Source organism: Carlito syrichta, unplaced genomic scaffold (genome assembly GCF_000164805.1).
Source record: "Carlito syrichta isolate Samal-C Ts95f unplaced genomic scaffold, Tarsius_syrichta-2.0.1 Scaffold306821, whole genome shotgun sequence".
Lineage (NCBI taxonomy): Eukaryota > Metazoa > Chordata > Mammalia > Primates > Tarsiidae > Carlito > Carlito syrichta.
In genome coordinates, this window is record NW_007250917.1 from 288,552 (window position 1) to 309,003 (window position 20,452).

Sequence of the window (20,452 nt, forward strand, 5' to 3'; positions counted from 1 at the left end):
AGGTTGAGGCTGCGGTGGCCGGGAGCGGCCACTGCACTCCAGTCTGGGTGACAGAGACTCCAACTCAAAAAAATAATAATAATAAATAAATAAATAAATAAAAAATTAGCCGGTGTGGTAGCATGTGCTGGTAGTTCCAGCAGTAGACTTGGAAGGCTGAGGTGGAGGGATTGCTGGAGTCCAGCAGGTCGAGGCTGCAGTAGTCGGGAGCGTGCCACTGCACTCCAGCCTGGGCGATGGAGACTCCAACTCACAAAAAAAAAAAGGAGTGGTCATCTCTACCAAAACAAAAACAAAAATAACCCTGCCAACCCCCCCCACAACTTCCCTCCCTGTGTTCACTTTTTGTAAACATTTGTTGCAGGCATCTACCTCTTGCTGCCGTGATGCAGTAAGAGGATTTGGCCAATTGTGTGTCTAATCAATGTGGTCAGGCATGCGGGCTCAGGGTGCAGAGTAGGCTCCTATGTGGGTGGCGGCTGGATACCCTGGGTTCAAGGGTCCTACACAAGGCTCTGTGAAACCTGGCCCCTGAACAGCCTGGTTATAGAACAGGTATGAAAATAAGTGCTGTCCAAGAATTCCTAGGGAAGGTGTAAACATAATAAATGGTGTAAACATAATAAATGTTAGTTTTCATTATCATTTTTGGGGGGGAGGGGGTTAAGTCTCACTCTGTCACCCAGGCAAAAGTACAGTGCCACGTTCATGGAGCCGACAGCCTTGATCTGCTGGGCTCAGGCGATCCTTCTGCCTCAGCCTTCCAAGTAGCTGGAACTACAGGCATGTGCCATCACGCCCGGCTGAATTTTGTGATTTATTGTAGAGACGAGGTCTCACCAAATTTTCCAGGCTGGTCTCCAACCCCTGAGCTCAGGCAACCCTCACCTCGGCCTCCCAAAGTGCTGGGATTACAGGCTGAGCCACCGTACCCAGCCCAGTCTTCGTTATTAAAATTGAAATCAATCAGAGCATGTCTACTAGTTTACTGTCACTTGAAACAAAAGCCTGTGAACAGGACTCGCTGAGAAGTGCCCTTGGTGGTGCCACCACAGAAAGGATGGGAGATGAAGACATGGCCGGCAATGGCAGGGTCCGCTTCAGGACCACAGTGAGCCAGAACGACATCAGCACGCCACCAGAGGAGCGGAGGCATCTTCCACAGGATGCTAAGAAGACATCTTAAATGCATCGATGAACTTGCAAAGGAGTAGGGCCTGCCAGTTCTAAAACTCAAGCAAAGACGGAACTGCAAGCTACGAGCAGGGAAGCTTGTGCACGCAGGAGACTTGCACTGTGGTCTCCAGGGTCTCACAGGGCAGAATGGGCAGGACACCAGGTCCCCCTCAGAGTGAGGAGCTGGCCAGAGCCTACACCGCCCCTAGCTGCCATCTGCAAGGAGACACTGTGACCACAAAGGTACCCAAGAGCTGCCAAGAAGGACCCCTTCCTCCAAAGGGGTCTGTAAGAAAATCACCTGCCTTAAGTCCCAGCAGCAGGGTAGGGGGAGGAAACAGGTGTATAGTCAGATGGACTTGGACATGATCTGCCAGGTGGCCTTCCTAAGGGCATCCACAGGAGCCAAGCAAAGGCAAGATCCCCACTTGGACTCAAGGCCTCAAAGAATTCCCACAGAACTCACCAACAGCAGCAAACGAAATAGCTGCAGCAATGCTTAACACAGAGGAATCACCAGGCTCCCTCTGCAAAGGCTAAAAACCAGAAACTATAAGCAAAAAGCAGGCACATTCAGGACCGTCTAAAAATAAAAACGTAATAATCAAGACTAAAATTCAATGGACAAGCTTAGGAGCAGATAAGGCCTAACCAAGGGGAGAATGAGTGAATTAGGAAAGAGGGCGGATGGTATGACTGAGAATGCAGCTCAGTGAGATGAGGAGACAAAATATAAAAGATGTGGTAAAAGCAGAGGAGGCGGGGCAGAGACAGCCTCTGAGCAAACAGGGACCAGGCAGTCCCTGCACCAGAGAGCGATCGGCCCGGGCTCGAGGACATTGGCCAACCCTGAGCTACGGTGTCACGGTGAAACTGCACAGCACCAAAGACAAGGTCTCCAGAGGCAGCGGAGAGAAAAGGCAGAGGACCACCGCACATGCTGACGACACGTGCTCCTCACTGATGGCAAGAGAAGTCAGGAGCCAGGATGATGTCAATGCACTAAGAGCGAGCGTCAAGCTAGAACTCTGTACAGAGAAGGATGACCTTTCAGGAATGAGAGTGGAACACAGGCATTTTCAAACACGAAAGGAAACTCCAAAGGATGGTCGAGTGGAAGAGAAGGCATCTCACAAGGAAAGTCAAGGACAAAGAAGGACAGAGTTAGGAGGTGGGGCGGGAGCCACGTCGGAGACAGGCAAATGGAGCTGCCTGTGATGAGACAACTGCCGAGAGTCGGGAGGCTTACTGGCTCGACGGGTGCTGAAGGGAGTGGATGCAGGATGTGCCGGGCCCACCTGAGAGCAGACCCGGAGCATGTGACTGTCCAGCTAGGAGAGGGGCCAGAGCAGGAGGGCAAGAACAGAAGAGAAGGCGAGAAAGGAAAAATAACAAGCAGGACGCCTGAGGTCAGACCAGACACGGCAGCACTGCCTGGAGACCAGAGTTCCGATGTCTTGGGAGAGAAGCTCACCCCGAGGGACGCAGTGTGGCGGCAAGCCTGCAGTGTGCTGTCTCCCAGAGGTGAACGTGGAGCATGGACAGAATAGTGGAAAGTGAGAGGAGGAGAGGACGTGAGGCAGAACAGGCTCCAAGGCCAAGGGTATCACTAAGGGCACCAAGCGTCACTTCAAAGCAACAAAGCGTAAATGCCTAGGAGACTGCCAGGAAGCCTTCTGAAACACACAGTAAAACTGGAAATTTAAGGAGAAACAAATGCATAATTGGAGGGGAGATTTAATCTCTCAGGGATTAAAACAAGTAAATTGGTTAGAACATGGAAGACTGAAATAACACAAATAGCGAACTCGACTCAGCCATGACAAAGTGGTCTCATAAACTGCATCCACACTAAAAACTGCTTTGGAAAGAAACAAAACCTTTCTAAAAACCGATCATATTTTGGACCACATGGCAAGTGTCTAAGATTGAAACCATTCAGACCTCATTCTCTGACAACAATACAATGAAGATTTTTGAAAAGTCCATAATAAAAGATAACTAGAAAATCTTACATGGAAGTTTAAAAACATTTCTAAAATGAACCCAGGCAGCAAAGAAATCAAAATGGAAATTTAGACATATTAAGAGCTGAAGGAAAATCAAATGATAAATATGCTAAATGAGCTCAAGTAATGCTTCATCTCAACAAGATAAGAAAAAGACAAGCAGCCGGGCTCGGTGGCTTAGCCTGTCATCCCGTGCTTTGGGAGGCTGAGGTGAGTGGATGGCCTAAGCCTGCGGGTTCGAGACCTGCCTGGGCAACTTGGCGAGACCTCATCTCTACAATAAATCAAAAAATCAGCCAGGCGTGGTAGCGCGTGCCTGTAATTCTGGCTACTTGGAAGGCTGAGGCGGAAGGATCGCCGGAGCCCAGCAGGTTGAGGCCGCAGTGGCCGGGAGAGGCCACTGCACTCCAGTCTGGGCGACAGAGTGAGACTCCAACTCAAAAAAAAAGAAAAGAAAAGAAAAAGACTAGCAAAATCAACTTGAAAGAAACCAAAAGGAAGAAGTAAAAACCCTGACAAAAGTTGGCCACAGCAGTGTATGCCTGGAGTTCCAGCTACTGGGGAGGCCAAGATGGGAGAATTGCTTGAGCTCAGGATTTCAAGATCAGCCTGGGTGACATCGAGAAACCCCCATGACAAAAAGAACAAAAAACAAATGCTCTGATGAGAGAAGTATAAGAAAGGACCACGAGAGCCTATATTGCCCAGAAGCCATCATGGAAACAGACAAAAAACACCAGCAAACAAAACTCACCAGTGTACAAGAAAGACAAGGGCTACAGGATCCCACAGGATCCGCTGAGTTGCCCCAGAAAGCAAAGATAACTTATCATGTGAAGTCTGTTAATATGATCCGCTATATAAGCACATCTGAGGAGAACATCCGATAACTTCACAGCCTACCTACCACTGTCCTAATGGCCTTCAAGCCCCCTTGTGCCCATAGGACTTGCTTTATGGGAGGACGTGATAGAAATACCTGAGAAGAACAAGTAATTTATACGGTGTTTGTTGAAGGTGAGACGATGGAAGCAAAGAGAGCAGGAAAGGCAGACAGGACACTGGGCTGAAAGGACAGTCTAGAACCTTCCCAAGGAGGGGCACTGAGCAAGGCTGGGAGGGGCCCTGGGCCAGAAGGCTGCGCAGGAGCGAGGGCTCGCTGTGGGAGGACTCTGTGGGAGACACTGCCGCGGGACCTAGCCGGCGTGCGCGGCCGCGAGGTGCAGAGCTCACCAAGGTGTGGGTAGCAACAAACACAGAAACGAGAGGCGGAGGAGCAGAGGAGCCCCTCTGGCAGGCAGAACTACAGGACTGCAGGCGGCCTGAGCGGCAGCGGGCAGAAATGCACACATAACTGCGGGGTTTCCCAAGTAAGGCCCAAGGTCTGCAGACTCAGCTGATCTTCACGAACTGGCAGCCTCTGCAATAAGTAGTTCAGGGCTGCACACCCGGGGCTGAGGTGCCTGAGGGAGCAGGCAGCTCCTGACTGTCAGAAGCAGCGAGGACAACAGAGCTGGAGGTGAGGTCAGCAAGGTTGCAGATGTGGAGTTGGTGCCATCAGTACCCAGACAGGGTCAGAGCCTCAAAGCCGAAGGAGATGTCCGGGGAGAGAGTGCGTACGATGGTTGTTTTCTTTGGTTTTTTTGAGTTGGAGTCTCAGTCTGTCACCCATGCTACAGTACAGTGGCATGCTCACAGCCACCACAGCCTCGCCCTCCTGAGCTCAGGTGCTCCTTCCACCTCAGCCTTCCGAGTAGCTGGAACCACAGGCAAGCGCCACCATGCCCAGCTAATTTTTTTATTTATTGTAGAGACGAGGTCTTGCCATGTTGCTCAGGCTGGTCTCGAACCCCAGAGCACAGGCAATCCTCTCACCTCCACCTCCCAAAGTGCCAGGATTATAGGCTTGAGCCACTGCGCCGGCTTGTACAACAGTTTGTACTGTAGTACTGTAACAAGGGGAACAGATGTGTCTCGAGGGCTGGGGAATAGACATCGTCTCTATATCAAGGGGAACAGACACATCTCTAGGACTAGGGGAACAGACACGTCTCTAGGACTAGGGGAACAGACACGTCTCTAGGACTAGGGGAACAGACACTTCTCTAGGACAAGAGGAACAGACATGGCTCTACAATCAGAGAAACAGACATGTCTCTAGGACAAGGGGAACAGACATGTCTTGCAAACTAGAACAGAACAGAATTCTCTTACTCTAATGAAAGGTGATTAAAACAATGACGCATGGTTGGGTGTGATAGCTCAAGCCTATAATCCCAGCACACTGGGAGCCTGAGGCAAGAGGATTACCTAAGCCCAGGGCTTCGAGACTGGCCTGGGTCATTTGGAGAGACTTGCTCTACAATAAAACAAAAACTTAGCTGGGCGTGGTAGCGTGTGCCTGTAGTTCTGGCTACTTGGAAGGCTGAGGCAGAAGGATTGCCTGAGTCTAGCAGGTTGACGCTGGGGTGGCTGTGAGTCCAGCCTGGGTGATGGAGTGAGACTCCAACTCAAAACAAAACAAACAAACAAAAAAAGTGACACGTAAACTTTCTTTTTACAAAAGCATCAGAAAATACTGATTACTTAAGAATATAACACAATCTAAGACTTTTCATTAAAAAAATCAGAAAACTTAATTAAAAGGCATTAAAGAAGACTTAAATAATGAAAAACATATCATGTTGGTGAACCTGAAGCCAAGACTGTAAAGATGTCAACTCTCCCAAAACTGGTCTGTAGAATTAATGCAATTCTACCAAAAACTCCAGCATCTTGATTATAGTAGTAAACCAAACAAGCTGACCCTAAAACCAGTAAGGAAGGCAGAGAGCCCAGAGCAGCCAGCCCACTCCTGAGGAAGGGCGTGGTGGAAGGATCTGCCCTCCATGTACCAAGTCTCATGGCCAGAGCCATGAGACAGCACAGCTGGGACCAGCAGGGACGTGGAGACAGTAGGGCTGGCAGGGAGCCCCACACAGCTCAGGAGGGAGGGCGGGGAGGGGCACCATGGGTCAGGGAGGGAAAAAATGGGCTTTTTAAAAAGGGAGGTTGGAAATAACAGGGTATTCACATGGAAAGTTAAACTGAATTCCCGTCTTCATATCATACGTAAAAATCAATTCTAGGAGAATTAAAGACCTAAATGAGAAGGCACAATTAAAAAGGTTTTAGAAAAAGATACAGGAAGATAACGCCATAGCCTCTGGGGAGATTTCTTTAGCAAGGCACAACAAGCTCTACCCAAAAACGAAAAGGGGACTCATTCCATATACGGAAATTACAAACTTCCATTCATCAAAAGACACATCGAGGGGAAGATGAGCCGTGACTTGGAGACACCGGCTGCCACCCATGGAAGTGAGGCCAAATACCCAGGGTGTGAAAGAGAGCCAGCCACAACCTCAAACAGGCCCATGACAGAACCGGAGCCTGGACAAGCTGAATGGGGAGAAGATGGAGAAACAGACCAACACTGGGGAGAGCCCGCTTTCCTCTTGTGCACTGAACAGGAGAGCATGACAAAGGCCTGAACCCAGGAGGCCCATGCAGCAGGTGAGGATGCCATGTGATGAGCAGACCACCTGTCAGGCAGTATCACTCCTCACTCCTCAGACACTTGCACGAACACCCAGAGAGGGTGTGAGGACATGCCCCCACAGCACATGGTGTGTGCCATCCTGGGGGAGCCCCAAATACGTCCAGGCAAAGGCAACTCTAGACTTCAACCTGCCACCAGTGACATGCTGTGACAAGGCCGTGGGGGGGGTGCGAGGAGACAGGCACAGAGGTCTTCCTCAGTCTCATGACCGCCATCCTGTGGACCTTACCCTCCCGCCCCGTGTGCATCTGCAGCATGACACCTGCACTCCGCTCACCCTGCTGCGCCTGCTCACCTGGATCTGGGTCTGCACTTGCTGGGTCCCAGCCAGTTTCTGGGCCTGGGAGATGGGCGTGGTGAGAAACTGGGTCTTAAGGGCTGGCTGGGCGGCATAGGTGACCTTCTGCTGAGGGCCCTGGGCAGCAATCTGCTGTGCTGTTATCTAAGGAAAGGAGAGGGGGAAGAACAATGCCCCCTCTAAACCCCCAGTCACCCTCTGCCCCTCAGGACCCCACACCTTCACAACATGTCTCCCACACAGACACCCATGGCACCCACAGAGGTGCTCACGCCACCTGCCCTCTGCCCTGTCCTGCCTCTTCCTCCAGGCTGACCTCAGCCCTTGGCCACCCCTCTCCCCCAAGAGGTCTCGGCTGGCACCTGCATCCCCCACCCCACTCAGAGAGGGGCATGTCTCTCTTCCTCTCTGCTGAGAATCATCTGGTGTGATTGACTCTGAAGCCCTCTGTAGCACCTGGGTGGATGGACTCATCAGGTGAACCAATTTGATCACAACTTCTCATGTCCAACTTAAGAATTTGCAGACACTAAGAAAATACTTAGTATGAGAGATAACAAACCTGAATGCCTAATTTTTGGAAGTGAATTCTAATTTCCAGGTGATGTGCAGTGTGCACAATCAGAAGGCCACACTCGTGTGAGGTTTACAGATCTGCCTAGGAGCCAGTCCTGACAGGCAGGCCCAGGTTTGCACAGAGACACCTTGACAGAAGAGTCACCCCCGGGGACCCCAGTACCTTCTGCTGGACGGTGGTCTGGCTTTGGGCGACCTGAGGCTGGATGGCCTTCTGCTGCTGGACGGCCTGCTGCTTAAGCTTCAGCAACTGCTGCACATGCACGGGCTGGGCCACCACAGTCTGTCCTGCAGACACCAAATAACCCATAAGCTACCAGGTCTATGTCGGGAAAAGGATAGTGTGACTAACTGTGTGTGAAGCTGTGCTGAGACAAACAAGCCAGCCCTTAAACACACTCAACACATTTCTGGGTTCTTTTAAATCAAGTTACATTTCAATAAAGATGTGAAAATGTCAGAATTTTTTTTTTGAGTTGGAGTGTCACTCTGTCACCCAGGCTGGAGTGCAGTGGCACACTCACGGCCATTGCAGCCTCGACCTGCTGGGCTCAGGCAATCTTTCCACCTCAGCCTTCCAAGTAGCTAGAACTACAAGCACACGCCACCACATCCAGCTAATTTTTTGATTTATTGTAGAGATGAGGTCTCACCAAGTTGCCTTGGCGTCCCAAAGTGCTGGGATGACAGGCTTGAGCCACTATGCCCGGCAGAAATGCTAGAATGCTAACAGTTCAGTTGAAACCCCCGAGCGGCATTTATACTAAAATACATGCTGCCGCACATGAAATGGTGCAAAGTAGAGGACACAGCAGAACCGGGACCACTTTCCCGGACAGGCTCAGAACACCATGCTCGAGCACAGAGGGGAGGGGGTGCGGAGGCGGCACCTGCTGCTTTCTGCGGCTGCCCGATGGCCACGCTGATCCCCGCGACGTTCATGGGCAGGGTGGTGACCCCTGGTGAGGAGACCACAGCCGCTGGCACGGATACCACCGGAGGCTTCGCCAAGGCCACCTGAGCCGGTTGGGGTGTCTGGGTTTGCATCTGCCCTTGCGCCTGCAGCTGAGAAGTGGGAACCCGGGTCTAAACAGCAGAAATAATGGGAGAGTCCAGAGAAATTCAGGATGTTGTGTCCTTCTAAACATTTTGTTACAAAATGTCAAGCCATGAGGACACTCAGAAGCGCCATGGCACTGAAGGAAAACTGAGTGACCTGCATTCCCCAGGGCACTGAGCCACAGTGCTGCCAGCGCTCCTAGAGCGCCGCTGACCCACACACCGCAAGGCAAACCCCAGGCTCAGTCCCCTGTGGCTGGGGTGCCCATGCCGCACATCTCCAGTCCCCCGCCTCTGCTGAACCTGCCAGCAGCCAAACCCTGCCCTGTTTCCTACAGAGGCCTCACTCCCTACTCTTGCAGTCCAAAAGGACAGCCCGGTGCCTCAGTCCAAACTGCAAGCACCCGCCTCAAATCCGTCAGGGATGCCACCTTCTCCTGCTATCAGTGACCCTGCTACCAAGCACTTTTTTCTTAAATTACACTTGTAAAAAGGAAAGTGGAAATAGGTTCATTTCTATATGCACAGAAACTGAGAGTACCTGAGAAAACAAAGATGGTAAAAATCACCCATCCTCCTTGAACTACCCGTATGGGAATGTTAAAATTGGTATTTAGTCTTTGGCCACGGTTCACATCTGTGTGGCTTGTTATGAAAGCATGTAAAAATGAGTGAATTATGCATATTTTATCATCTGTTTCTCTTTCCTTTACAGTAATCACTTCCAATAATCACTTCTTGAACACACTACATAGTTTCTGTAATGAACTTCTTAGTAATGGGCACTTTATTTCCTCTAACATTTCTAAAACAAACAAGCTTGTACAGTCATCGCTTTGGAAATGGTCTTTTGTTTCTTTTTCTTTTTTTTTTTTTTTTTTTGAGTTGGAGTCTCACTCAGTCACCCAGACTGGAGTGCAGAGGCCGCTTCCGGCCACCACAGCTTCGCCTGCTAGGCTCCAGTGATCCTTCCGCCTCAGCCTTCCGAGTAGCTGGAATTACAGGCATGCGCTACCACGCCTGGCTGATTTTTTTTTATTTATTGTAGAGATGAGGTCTCGCTGCCCAGGCGGGTCTCGAACCCGCGGGCTCAAGCAATCCACTCACCTCAGCCTCCCAAAGGCGTGGGATTACAGGCTGAGCCACTGAGCCCGGCTGTTGTTTCTTTAGGATATAATAAATAGAATTGTTGAGTTAAACAGCGTGCATGTTACCAAGCCCTCTCCAATGCAGGGTGCTGATTTCTGTCCAGCAACCACTCTTCTTATCTGAATTTGCGTTCTGTGGACACAGGTGAAACCGAACTATGTTCTGCGGCTGTTCACCCACTTCTGCTCCCGGCCTGGTAGAGGGTGGCCCCTCCCACCTACCCAGCTGAGCTTGAGCTCCTGGCTCCCCAGTCCCAGCTTAAGCTGTAGTTTACTGGTTGTAGGATTTGGGCAGGTTCTTAGCCTGTGTGCCCCAGTTTCTCTACCTGCAAAACTGAGTTAACAGTAAAATGCCTATCCCAGCCTTGGGGTGGCCCGTGAGCCCTGGCCCAGGTGACAGACGCAGAACCTGTCACCAGCACCCTGACAGACAGCTCCCCCATGCTGGGATCTAGCTGCCCTGCTGGGACGGTGCCCACAGGATGCTGACGCTGCCGAACACTCATCTTCCCAGACCCAGCTTGCATCTTGCATCATTCCCTCCGAAAACCTCCAACTGCACTTTGTGCTCAGAGCGGGTACCTGTGAGCCAGTGTCAGGCTGCCACACTGGCCCCGGCCCCTAGCAGGCTCCACAGCAGCACACATACCTCACATGCTCTGCCTCACCCCCTTGTCACTCCTTTGCTCACTCCTTGCCCACAAACATCCAGCCTGAGATGCTCGGTGGTGCCTGCATCAGCTTTGGGGCTCCACATGTGCTTAGTCTCGTGCTCTCCAAGGGGAACTCAGGTTCTCAGGGGAAGACCACATCTCATGTTTACTCTACCGTAATCCCCAAAAGCTCGGAGCCAGCAGGAGCGGTTCAGCTATAACGTAAGAGGACACTGCCCATGCTCACGGAAAACAAACGTGCAACACTGAAACTCACCAGCCGGGCCACCTGGAGGTTGGCCACGGTAGTGCCTGTGAGCAGGGCTCCAGGCCTCGGGGCGGTGACGGTGGTGAGCTGGGGGCTCTGCTGCTGCGGGGTCTGCGGGGGCGGCACCTGCACCTGTGCTGCTGGCTGCGGGGGCCCCGGCTGGGCTTGCGGCGGGGGCTGTGGGGGCAGCTGCAGCTTCTGCTTCTGCATCTTGATGAGGTGCTCCTGAAACCAGACAGAGACTCCGCCCCTCAGCGCCAGTCGTGCCTGTCCTTAAGCCAGCCATTCCTCTACTCACAAACACCCAAGTCCACACTTGCTAACACACAGGACACAACCACCCTTCAGGGCCTGACCACCGCTTTTATGCGCCCATTTATTTAAAGTTAGTATTTCATGGAAGAAAAAGAGAAAGTGATTCTGACAGGCAAGTTCACAGCGAAGTTTCTAGGCTCTTATCTCTCCCAAACAAGCCAATTAAACCTGCAGTGCCAACACGTTTATTTGTTAGTAAATAAGTTAATGAGTAACAAGCAATTAATAACTTATTTATTAATAAATTCCCTGTCTTTAAAAGTGAAAGCATCAGGCCAGGCACAGTGGCTCACACCTGTCATCCCATCACTTTGGGAGGCAGAGGCGAGAGGATCACCTGAGCCCAGGTTTGAGACCAGCCTGGGCAACTGGGTGAGACTTTGTCTCTACAATAAATCAAAAAATTAGTCGGGCATAGTGGAATGCGCCTGTAGTTCCTGCTACTTGGAAGGCTGAGGAAGAAGAATCAAGGCTATAGTGGCTGTGAGTGTGCCACTAAACTCAAGCCTAGGCAACAGTCAACTCTGACTCAAAAAGAAAAAAAAAGTGAAAACATCAAGATATCAGGGCACTAGTTCAAAACTATTTTAAGAAATACATGGTTTTTGTTTTTTAGGAAAACTTACACTGAGTTGTTCATGACTGTGACATCTCTTTTGACATGCTGGAAATGAAACTTACTTTGATGCTGACTAGGAGAAGGTAGAGGCTGGGCACGGTGGCTCATGCCTGTTATCCCAGCACTTTGGGAGGCTGAAGCGAGAGGACAGCCGAGGCGAGAGGACTGCCTGGGCCCAGGGGTTTAAGACCAGCCTGGGCAACGTGGCAAGACCTTGTCTCTCCAACAACGATGATAAAATTAGCCAAGCATGGTGGCGAGTGCCTGTAGTCCCAGCTACCTGGATGGCTGAGGTGGAAGGATCACCAGAGCCCAGAAGGTCAAGGCTGCTGATCGTGCCACTGCACTCCAGCCTGGGCGACAGAGTGAGACTCCCAACTCAAGAAGAAGAAGAAGAAGAAGAGGGCAGAGCAAGGAACACAGGAGCCCGCTGAAGTAGGGTGAGAAACGGTGTGTGAAGATACTGGCGCTTCGTGGTGGTTGGACCCGGGAAGAAAAGGAGGCACCTGTGTGGGTGGGGATGTCTACAGGGCAGTCAGGCTCTGCTGGGCCCAGGGATTCTCAGGTACGAAAACACTTGAGTTCAGCACTGTCCAGTGGAGCCTCTGCAGGAGAGGGATGGCCTAGACAGGGACTGTCCAGGGTAGTGGCCACAGCTACATGTCACCACTGAACTCACGAGAAGTGCTGGGGTGACGGAAGAGCAGAACTTTCAACTGTACTGCCAGCACCGCCCAGCGGGCATCCCAGGCAGCACAACTCTCACCCAGTTTCAAAGTCCCTTGGGAGGCTGCCTCCCAACACCCCCAGAGGGGTCTCGGCTCAGCCTCATTTCAGTCGCCTGCTCGCTGTGCCTTTCTGCCTTTCTGCCCAGGAGAGACCCAGACCCAGGCACGCCGGCAGTCCCAACAGCAGTCTGGACCTTCCTTCTTTAGCCCATGTGATCTTCTGGTTACTTTCTATGACCAGTTCTAAAGATTTGTGGCAGGAATGTACCATTTCCTTTAAAAATGAATATATTTATATAAATAACAGCAAAGCTGGTAAACAGATTGGCAAAAATCAGGTACATCGGTCCTCAAATGGTCAACATCTGAGAAGCAATACTGCAGCTGAACTCTTCCTCAAGAAGCCACTTTGCTACCACTTGGTACCGAATGGCTGAGACATGCTATCCTGCCAGTATCTCATCTGGTACAGAACGTGGCCCTGGGTCCCCTGGAGACGGAGCTGCTGGCGAAAAGGTGAACTGGGAACAGGGAATGAGGTCCCTGTGCTGGGAACAAGCGCGCGACGCTCGTCACCTGCAGGCTCCAAGTGCTATGAATGGAGCGGCCTCCACACACAGACAAGCCTCCTACATGAGAGCTACGCTCCAACGCGACACCCCGGCCGAGCGCCCGCCCTGAGACAGACGCAGGCCTCCACGAGGTGCTCACCGGTGTCAGTTTGCCCACAGCTTTGATCTGCGCAGGGGGTGGGGCCTGGCCCTGGGTCGGAGGCCCTTGCACCTGGGAGGCCTGCTGCTGCTGCTGCTGTTGCTGCTGCTGCTGCCTGAGAAGCTGGAAGTGTGCGGGGGTGATGGTTTTTCCAGGGAGTTGAACACCCGTGGCTGCAAAGGGGTTAGTTCGTCAGGTCACGACAAGGACATGTGCCCCCCTTCCAGTCCCCATTTCTCCTCAGACGGAGGCTGAAGCTATGATCCGCTCCAGCAGCAGACATGGGACAGAGAGAGCACCAGGCCTGCCCTTACCTTGGGACACTTGGGGCACCAAAGACCGTGCCGGGGTCTGCACTGGAGTCAGGTTGGTAGTGACCACAGCGGAGGCAGTCACAGAAGTGACTGCTCGAACACCCTGAGTTGTTGCCATGGACACAAGGTCAGTAGTGGCAGAGGCCGGGGAACCCACTGCTCGCGGCTGGGACTGGGTGTGAACCACCTGGGCAGGAGTAGAGCCTCCGGGCGTCTAGAAAAGGCAAACAGAAGAATGTGTCCAATTGTCGCCACCATACCCCAGGGCTTCTCACACTCAGAGCAGGGAGTGAAAGGGCACCAAACTCCAGAACAAAGGAGTGAAGCTAACTCTCGGTTTCAGTCTTAGACACAGGGAGGAGATGTGTTTCCTGCAGGTAGGCACAGATGAGACAACTAAAAAGCAAGATGGTCAGGCTGCTGGCTAGGCACCATCTCATCAGGACAGAACCCTCTAGAACAATCACTGCTCCAACCAGGCACCCAAACCCAACCTCAGAATGCAGTGTGGCTGGTACACGCTGCTACAGAAGTCATAAGCAAAGTAATAAGGGAATTATCAGAGGCACAGGGGGAAGAAAAATAAACCATACAACAGTAACTTTTACCATTATCCCAAGACTTTCACATAATGCAAGCAAGCTTAGAAGTAGATAATAAGAAATAAACTTGTGGTTGACAGACTATAATGGAAAGGGCAGAATCAAGATGAAGTTACTATAGTCATTCTAAAACAAACCCAACAGAAACACAGCTCAATTTCTCCTGATACAACTGTGGCTCAACTTTTCCCATGTGCTTGACTAATTATACTCCACCACGGGTGACTAATCTTAAGAATAACTACTTATGTTTCAAGAGCAAACCAGAACCCCCAACTAAGTTTCACTGTACCTTTGGTTCCCTAGATTAAAGGACACCAAAGTTAACATTTGTGTTTTAGGAATTTGTCTTACAGACCCTGGCCCAGTCTCCCTGTCTACATGACGGATTACCTGAAACTCAGGTCACTGGCATTCTGAACAGCTAACCGCCATGGCTACAACAACCCCCACCATCAAGTTCCACTGGAATGCTCTTTGCAAAACAACCAACTTCCATTCTCAGTTTCCTGAAAAGAACCTTAGAACCTTTGGGTGCCTATACTTCTCTGAAATTCCTTTCGGTAGAGAAGTCAAGAGCCTATGGAACAACTTCACCACACCCCAAGTGGCATCATCTCTGTGCCCAACATGGGGCCACAAGAAAAGCTCAGTGTAGGCCGTCACCCTATAGATGCATGAGCACAGCCACGCTTCCTCATGCTTCTTGAGGACTCCACTTTCGCTTTCATCCCTTGTCCTTTCAGGGCTACCTACAGCCTCTCTCTCCTGTGGCCAGCACCTCCGCTCCCTCCAGCCAGGTCACTGGTCCTGCATAGCTGGTGGCTAGTGGAGGTGGGAAGGGGCTAGGCCCCTACTCTGTGTAGAATCCAGACATGTGCAAACCTTCCTGACAGGAGGCACGGAGGGGGCAGAAGGAGCCAAGCTCCATTCTGAGCAGCGACTAGAAGGCCCTTCTCATTGTGTCTGCCTTGCTCACGCTTTTCTACCAGGAGTGGGGAGAAAAGGATTTCCACCTGGGAGGGAAATGAAAGGTTTTCTTTGGTGTCTGAGGAGTCCAATTGTTTCTATTTTCTTTTTTTTGAATTGGAGTCTCACTCTGTCGCCCAGACTGAAGTGCAGTGGCTGCTCCCGGGCACCGCAGCCTCGACCTGCTGGGCTCCGACGATCCATCCGCCTCAGCCTTCCAAGTAGATGGAACTACAGGCGTGCGCTACCACGCCTGGCTAATTTTTTGATTTATTGTAGAGATGAGGCCTCACCAACTTGCCCAGGCGGGTTTCAAACCCGCAGGAAATCCGCTAACCTCGGCCTCCCAAAGTGTGGGGGTTACAGGCTGAGCCACCGAGCCCAGCTCTGTTTCTATTTTCAATGCTAAGGTTAGGTTATTGGAAGTGAGTTTGTCTCTAAAGTTTTAAAACTTGCCCAAGATCGTTTACTATTAGCAACTATTTGTCCTTGTGAAACTGTTGGGGATTTTGATTATATAAACTTCAAGAATGTCTGTGAAGGCTTTCTTGTGGTTATGTTTCATTCAGTAAACTGCCCATGCAAAAACAGAAACAAAAAAAGTAGCCACCAACATAAAATGGAAGTATCAGAAAAACCATGCAAAAAGAGAAGTTTCTTAGATATGATCATGGATGCTTTTGCACTCTGGTTAAGAATCAGAGGAAAAGGCTGACTTACAGGAAAAGGCTGCCTAGGCTTTCTATTTCAATTTTTCAAGTAGGCATTCTGAGAACTAGACAGTGAAGAAAACTATTTTGAAGCCTTTATTCAAATCTTACATCCTACAACTTTTGCTACATATGCTGAAGGGGCATAAAAGCTTGCCCTTGGCACCGGAAGCAAATTGCTCCCTGGGAAAGTGATAAGCCCCAATTTTAACACTATTACTAGATGACACCACTGTTTATAATGTACAGTTTGATGAGAGATTTTTTGGGAAGGGAAATCTGTCACCTTATTGCACCTGGCTATCTTCCTCTGTGGGACAGATGAAGTCATAGATGCCGGGTGCTGTTTATGCGGTCTGGAAAGGCCCAGGGACTGGCCACTCGCATGCACTCCTCGCCCAACCTCAGGACTCCTTTGAAAGCCCCTCGCCAACCTTTCTTTTGTGCCCCCAGCACCTCTTAACATGCAGTTCAGTGATCCTGCATGGGAGTCCTCAGCAAATCTGCCAGCTCATAATTGGAAATGAGTGGGAACAGACCATCTAACTACATTTAATTCTCTTACATTTTTAAAGTGCCTTGAATACAAAGATGACCCATCCATCCAAACAGTATGTTTGCTTCAAAGTTTATGTATTAAACCATTTCTGACGGCACTATTGGAAAAACCTCTGACTAGACCACATTCGTGCAAATAATTGTTCCTGGGAAAAGAGCAGAAAGGAACAACCAAGAGCTTTTTTGTTCATAGCTTCAAGCCAAAAGGCACTCACAGAAGTCCTGTGCAGGCAGTTGCCAGGAGGACCAAGGATGCTCAGCCCAGAGGACCATGAGAGACCCAGGGATGCCTGGCATAACTGATTATGGGCCTTACCAGTTTGTTCCAAATTTTTCCCTTAAGGAACACGAACAGGAATATGGGTAATAATCTATACTCTCAGATTCCCCATTAGGTCAAAATTTAAAGAACTGGATTTCAAATTGCAAGGTTTAAAACAAAAGATATTAATTAATTAATACTTTACTGTAATAAGGCCTGGCCTCAGTGTGAACACAAAAGACTCCAGGAAGGCCGAGTTGTCCAAACGCAGAGTGCAGAGTTAAGTCCCAGCATGGGTCCATTACAGCCCTATTGACTCTGTGCCTCTCCTCAGGTGGTCCTGATAAGCTTCTGCTACGTCTCCAGCCTTCCATGCTAGGCTGCTGGCCCTGGTCAATTCTGGGCTGGCTTTTCTGGGAAGTTGTCTGGGATTCAAAACTTCAGCTCTGAGGTGCATCCTGAAGGCCCTCTCTCTCCTCCCTTTCTTCCCTTCCAGCATCAAAAATCCTGGGAGAGACTGGTGTCCTGGCTAACTTCACAAGCAGGCACAGTGGCATGTTACCCCCAGAGAGCAATGCCAGCTTCAGAGGGCAGTGTGCCTGTGCACATGCTGAAGGCCGGCCCACCCCTCTCTTCACTCCAAGACCTTCTGGTCCTAGGGAATGTTATGACTCCCGTGCCCATCCTCAAGCTGTCCTTGCTTGCCCCACACATACAGTCCCCGCTCCTAACTCTCCACCACTGTACCCAAACTGCACAGAAGCTATCGCTGACTCTCTTGCCATGTGCTCAAGGTCTTGTGGCATCTTAACTTCATCTTGTCTGAGATTCAGAGCAGCCTGATGGCCTCACACATCTCACCTTCTAGTCAGTGGGCAGGTACAGCAGAGCCAGAGCGGCCAGCTCAAACCCTGCCCCGCCCTGCCCCTCCACCCTTCCCTCGCCTCACAAACCAACCAGAAGGTAAATCCTATTAACACCACCTCTGAAATGTCCCTTCACTGTGTCACTTACCACTGTTCTCTCCCTTGGTTCAGGCATGCACTATATTTTCCTGGACCAATTTAGTTTGTTTTGATCTTTTTACATTTAATTGCTTATATATTCAGATTTAAATCTAGCATGCAATTCTGAGATTTCTATTCAAACCAGCTATATTGTTTCCTTTAATCTCCTTTCTTGACGTCCTTCAGATTATTTTTTTCTCATCCAATTTCTTTCCACCAAAGTCTGGAAGCTGTACATTCTATTTTTATTGTTTGGTGGCTCATCTAAAAATTGTATCATGGGGCGGGGTGCGGTGGCTCATGCCTATAATCCCAGCACTTTGGGAGGCCGTGGTGAGAGGAATGCCTGAGCCCACGGGTTCGAGACCAGCCTGGGCAACTTGGTGAGCCCTCATCTCTACAATAAATAAAAAAACTAGCCAGGCATAGTGGCGCATGCCTGTGGTTCCAGCTACTTGGAAGGCTGAGGCGGAAGGATCACCTGAACTGTGGTGGCCATGAGCGTGCCACTGCACTCCAGCCTGGGCGACAGAGTGAGATTCCAACTCAAAAAAATAAATAAATAAATAGATAAAACTTATATCATGGATACTTACCAAAGTCTAAAAAATTCATACTCTTCCTGAACAATAAAGAGATGTTAGCATCTTCCAACACACTCCTTTTCCAACTCACACATTACTGTTTATACCAATTTTATCTTTTCTAGTCTCTCAGTGAGGTATAGTTGTTTATAAAGTCAATTTTCATCGATATTAGTTCACATAGTTATCATTTCCTTTGCACAACCATCCTCTGGTTTCTTGGACCACCCAGCTGGACACACCCTCCTTCTGCTTAAAGCACATCATTTAGTGAGGATCCACCCACCAATAATCACTTCTCTCAGTTTTTATTTGAAAATGTCCTTATTTTGCCCTCACTCCTTCAGATATTTTCAAAAGACAGAGCACTAGGGCTTGCTGTGATTTTCTTCCACTGTAATGAAGAGAGCACCCCACTGGCTCCTGGCCTCACTGCTGCTACTAGGTAGGAGCTACACTACAGTGCCTCTTAAGTCAGTCTGTCTTCTTCCACTGGCTGCTTTTAAGAACTCTTTGTCACTGGCATTCTGTAGGTGTCGATTCCTTTTTATCATCCTTGACGGGTCAGGCTTTTTGCATAGATGGATGAGTATCATTAGTAAGTTCTAGAAACTCCCTATACCTTCAATATATTGTCTCTGCCCAACCTCCTCTCTGTCCAGCACTCACACACCATGTACTAGAGCTTCTCTCTCTGCCTTCTGTGGCTCCTTAATCCTGCCCAGCATCCATCTTGTTGTTACCATGCACTCAGGGTAACTTCTGATTTCTCTTCCAGTTCACTAATTCTCTCTTCAACTGTATGACAGAAAGCCCATTCACATTTCTGCCCTGCGAAGAGCCACTCCTCCAGTGGATGATCACTTTGCCCTCCTGAAGCCTTGTCACCTGCTCTAGAGAACCTTCTCTGTGTCCCTCCAGTGTGAAACCTGTCTCTGTCCCCCATGTGATAGCTGTACCTCTTATGCTCTAGCCCCAGAACTCTGACAGCCCTGTGGAGACACACCAGTCTTTGGTTCATAGTTCTCTGCCCACAGCACCAGGAATAACCTCTTGTCCATGAAGAGCTGCTCAAAAACTCTGTAGTGAATGAATTGCTTTTTATATATATATATATATATATATATATATATTTTCTTTTTTTTTTGAGTTGGAGTCTCACTCTGTCACCCAGACCGGAGTGCAGTGGCCACTCCCGGCCACCACAGCCTCGACCTGCTGGGCTCCGGCGATCCTTCCGCCTCAGCCTTCCAAGTAGCTGGAATTACAGGCATGCGCTACCACGCCCGGCTGATTTTTTGATTTATTGTAGAGATGAGGTCTCGCTGCACAGGTGGGTCTCGAACCCGTGGGCTCAGGCAATCCACTCACCTCAGCCTCCCAAAGGCGCGGGATTATTGCTTTATATTTTAAAACGTCAATCAGCTGGGTGTGGTGGTACGCAACTACAGTCAGTCCCAACAACTCAGGAGGCAGAGGCAGAAGGATCACCTGAGCCTAGGAAGTTGAGGCTGCAGTGAGCTGCTAAGTCATCTGGGTAAGTGTATGTTTAATTCTGTAATAAATAAATTGTGATCCAAAGTGACTATAAGCTTTTGCATGCCCACCAACCATGTGTGAGAGAGCCCAGTGCTCTGCAGTCTCACCAGCATTTCACATTACCACCGGATTTTTGTTTGTTTTCTTAAAAGCCCTCTCATGGGTGCACAGCAATATGTCATGTGGCTTTAATCTGCATTTCCCTAATGACTCATAATGTTGAGCACCTTTCCACTTATTTGTTATTTACCTTCTTTGGTGAAGTGACCACTCATTCTTCCGCCTATTTTTATTTATTTATTATTATTATTATTGTTATTTTTGAAAGCAGGATTTCTTGAGAGGACAGAAAACCTCCCACAGCAGGAGGGGACCCGAGGCGTTGCCCTCTTCTGCCTATTTTAAAAAATTGTTTTCTTATTGAGTTGAAGAGCCTTTACATATAATCTGAATACCAGTCCTTCATCTGATATGTTTTGCAAATAATTTCTTCTAGTCTGTGCTTTTAATTTTTCTACCATTTTTAAAGGGACAGAGTTCTTGATTTTGAAGTCTCATTTATTAATTTTTCTTTCAACATTCAGACTTTTGACATGCTAAGAAATCTTTGCCTAAGTCAAGAGAGCAAAGATTCTCCAACATCCTCTTCTAAAAATGTTATTACTGTTTTAAAATTTATAGTTTTAGGTTTTACACTTAGGTCTGTGACACATTTTGAGAAACTTTTTTTTTTTTTTTTTTTGGAG

General features: G+C 49.5%; 1 protein-coding gene across 1 annotated transcript in view; it reads right to left on the bottom strand.

Moving 5' to 3' along the window:
* EP400 (E1A binding protein p400) overlaps positions 1 to 20,452 on the bottom strand; it is a 117,488-nt gene that overhangs the window by 2,335 nt on the left and 94,701 nt on the right. Inside the window, exons 47-52 of the mRNA XM_021715187.1 lie at positions 13,476 to 13,689; positions 13,162 to 13,334; positions 10,798 to 11,013; positions 8,551 to 8,746; positions 7,824 to 7,948; positions 7,082 to 7,228 (exon numbers count right to left, since the gene is read on the bottom strand). Of these exons, the coding sequence (XP_021570862.1) occupies positions 7,082 to 7,228; positions 7,824 to 7,948; positions 8,551 to 8,746; positions 10,798 to 11,013; positions 13,162 to 13,334; positions 13,476 to 13,689 (1,071 nt within the window). The remainder of the gene's footprint in view (positions 1 to 7,081; positions 7,229 to 7,823; positions 7,949 to 8,550; positions 8,747 to 10,797; positions 11,014 to 13,161; positions 13,335 to 13,475; positions 13,690 to 20,452) is intronic.